Here is a 1,873-nt window from a genome sequence, read left to right as displayed (position 1 = left end):
CTCAAAAGGTTCGCCATCACTGGTCTAGGTGTAACTCACCCCCTGACCTGGAAGGCAGGCAGCCGGGCTGGTGGTGGGAGGAGACAGATAGCTAGGAGAGGCTTTGGACTGGATTTTACTGGTTGAAAGGCAGCCCTGCCACAGGAGTGACTGGCGATTGTCCTGGGGCTGAGAGCTCATCACTGTCTCCCTGGCCCCTTTCCGAAAGCTGCTTCTTTAAGGAGGTCAGGGCATTGGCTTCCCTTCCTTCTAAGTCCATTCAATTGGGGGATTGTAGCTTAGGGGTAAGGCCTTATGGCTGATGGGTGGGGAGGAATGGATTTCCAATTAAATTGCTTATCTCATTTCCTGTGGGTGGGAGAGGGACTGGCTCTTTGCGTGATGAGACCTTTCTCTGTGTAAGGTCCTTTTGTAGGATCTCATGGGCCTCCCCCCAGGTACTGTCTCTGCTCTGATTTAATGCGGAGGGGAAAATGGAAGTGGTGCTAGGACAGGACAAAGAGGGAGGGAGCAAGATGAGTGTTCCTGGTCACCAAGGTCTCCGTTCATCGCCTATTCCCTGCCAGGGGATCAAGGGTTAGGGGAGAAGCGCGCCCAGTTTCTGAAGCTCCCGGGCATAATTATCCAGAACCAGGGTTTAACTTCGGTGGATCTTTCTGTGAAACATGAAGCCAGAGCCACATCTTGGGTGGTAGGCACGGGGATGATGCCCACTTTGTGCCCATGTTGGTGGCTCCTGCCTGTGGCATTTATAATTGACTCCTAGTGGTGGAAGAAAGGTTAGTTATCAATAAATTTGCTAAAAGATGAAATGCTCATATCCCCCAAGGATAACAGCTGTTCCCCCTCCTCCTGCATGTCTGCGCGAGGCTGAACTGCGCATCCTCTTTAGCAGATTTCACCCCAACACAGACTCTGGGGGAGGTGATGACCTTATGCCCAGACCTCAGCTTTACCTGATGCTGCAGGGCCCCGAGAGGAGGGGACAGAGTATGTCCCTGGGTGCCGGGTGCTGATCACTCTCTCTTCTACAGGGCTCCTGCGCTGACTCCTGAGGGTGCTTTGACTGGGATCGGCTGTGTTTCTTCTGAAATGCCTGCTTGTCCTCGTGCAGATTTCCCAGCTGCCTGTGAGCCTGCTCCCTCAGAGATCAGAGTCTTAGTTACTCTGAGAAAGCCGGCCAGGCATCTCCTGTGACCCCACTCGAGGCCATGGCTGTGAGCCTGCAGTCTGTCCTGTGGGCTGCCAGCTGAGTCTACTCAAGGCCCCAAGGCATTTTTCTTTTGTTCCTCCCCTCCCTGCCCCCGCCACTGTCCAAGAGAAGCACATTGAAGCCTTTACCTGACTCCAGAGCTTTTATTATAATTAAACATGTTACCTGTATCCTGAGCCTTCTTAACTGAGTGGAGGCAGGAAGTCACTGCAGAATGAAAGGAACATATTTTGCTCCTGGAGGGAGACAAAAGCATCTTGGGGTGCTGTGATAAACGTGGGCAGAGGGAACAATTCAATCGTCCTCCTTCCTGGCTCTTTAATATTGATGCTTAGTGCAGTGGCCTTAGGATGTGCCGGCCTCTCTTCCAGCCTGGTGGGTAGAGTGTATGTCAGCATGGAGGAATTACCTGGGCCCAGGTACAGTGGCCCTTGGTGTCTCCAAGAACCAAACTCATATCTCAGATGTCTTGGCAAGTCACATTGATCAAGGTCAAATTTGTTTTTGATGATGACAAAATTTTTTTATTAGCTGATTAGAGGCCTGATGCACGAATTCATGCACAGGTGGGGTCCCTTGGCCTGGCCAGCAATCAGGGCCAATCAGGGCCATCTTGCCGAACTGGCCAGCACGGGGAGGGACCGCAGGAGGTTTGCTGGC

At 52.4% G+C, this 1,873-nt stretch overlaps 1 protein-coding gene across 1 annotated transcript in view; it reads left to right on the top strand.

The window, feature by feature from the left end:
• LOC102770854 (HLA class II histocompatibility antigen, DQ beta 1 chain-like) overlaps positions 1-1,383 on the top strand; it is a 15,920-nt gene extending 14,537 nt beyond the window's left edge. Inside the window, exon 5 of the mRNA XM_015562278.1 lies at positions 1,035-1,383. Coding sequence (XP_015417764.1) covers positions 1,035-1,048 — 14 coding nt within the window. The 3' untranslated portion in view covers positions 1,049-1,383. The remainder of the gene's footprint in view (positions 1-1,034) is intronic.
• The last annotated feature ends 490 nt before the right edge of the window (positions 1,384-1,873 follow it).

This window comes from Myotis davidii, unplaced genomic scaffold, assembly GCF_000327345.1.
Source record: "Myotis davidii unplaced genomic scaffold, ASM32734v1 scaffold1098, whole genome shotgun sequence".
NCBI classification, from domain to species: domain Eukaryota; kingdom Metazoa; phylum Chordata; class Mammalia; order Chiroptera; family Vespertilionidae; genus Myotis; species Myotis davidii.
The sequence above is the reverse complement of the archived record's forward strand: the minus strand, read 5'-3'. Positions and strand labels throughout refer to the sequence as shown.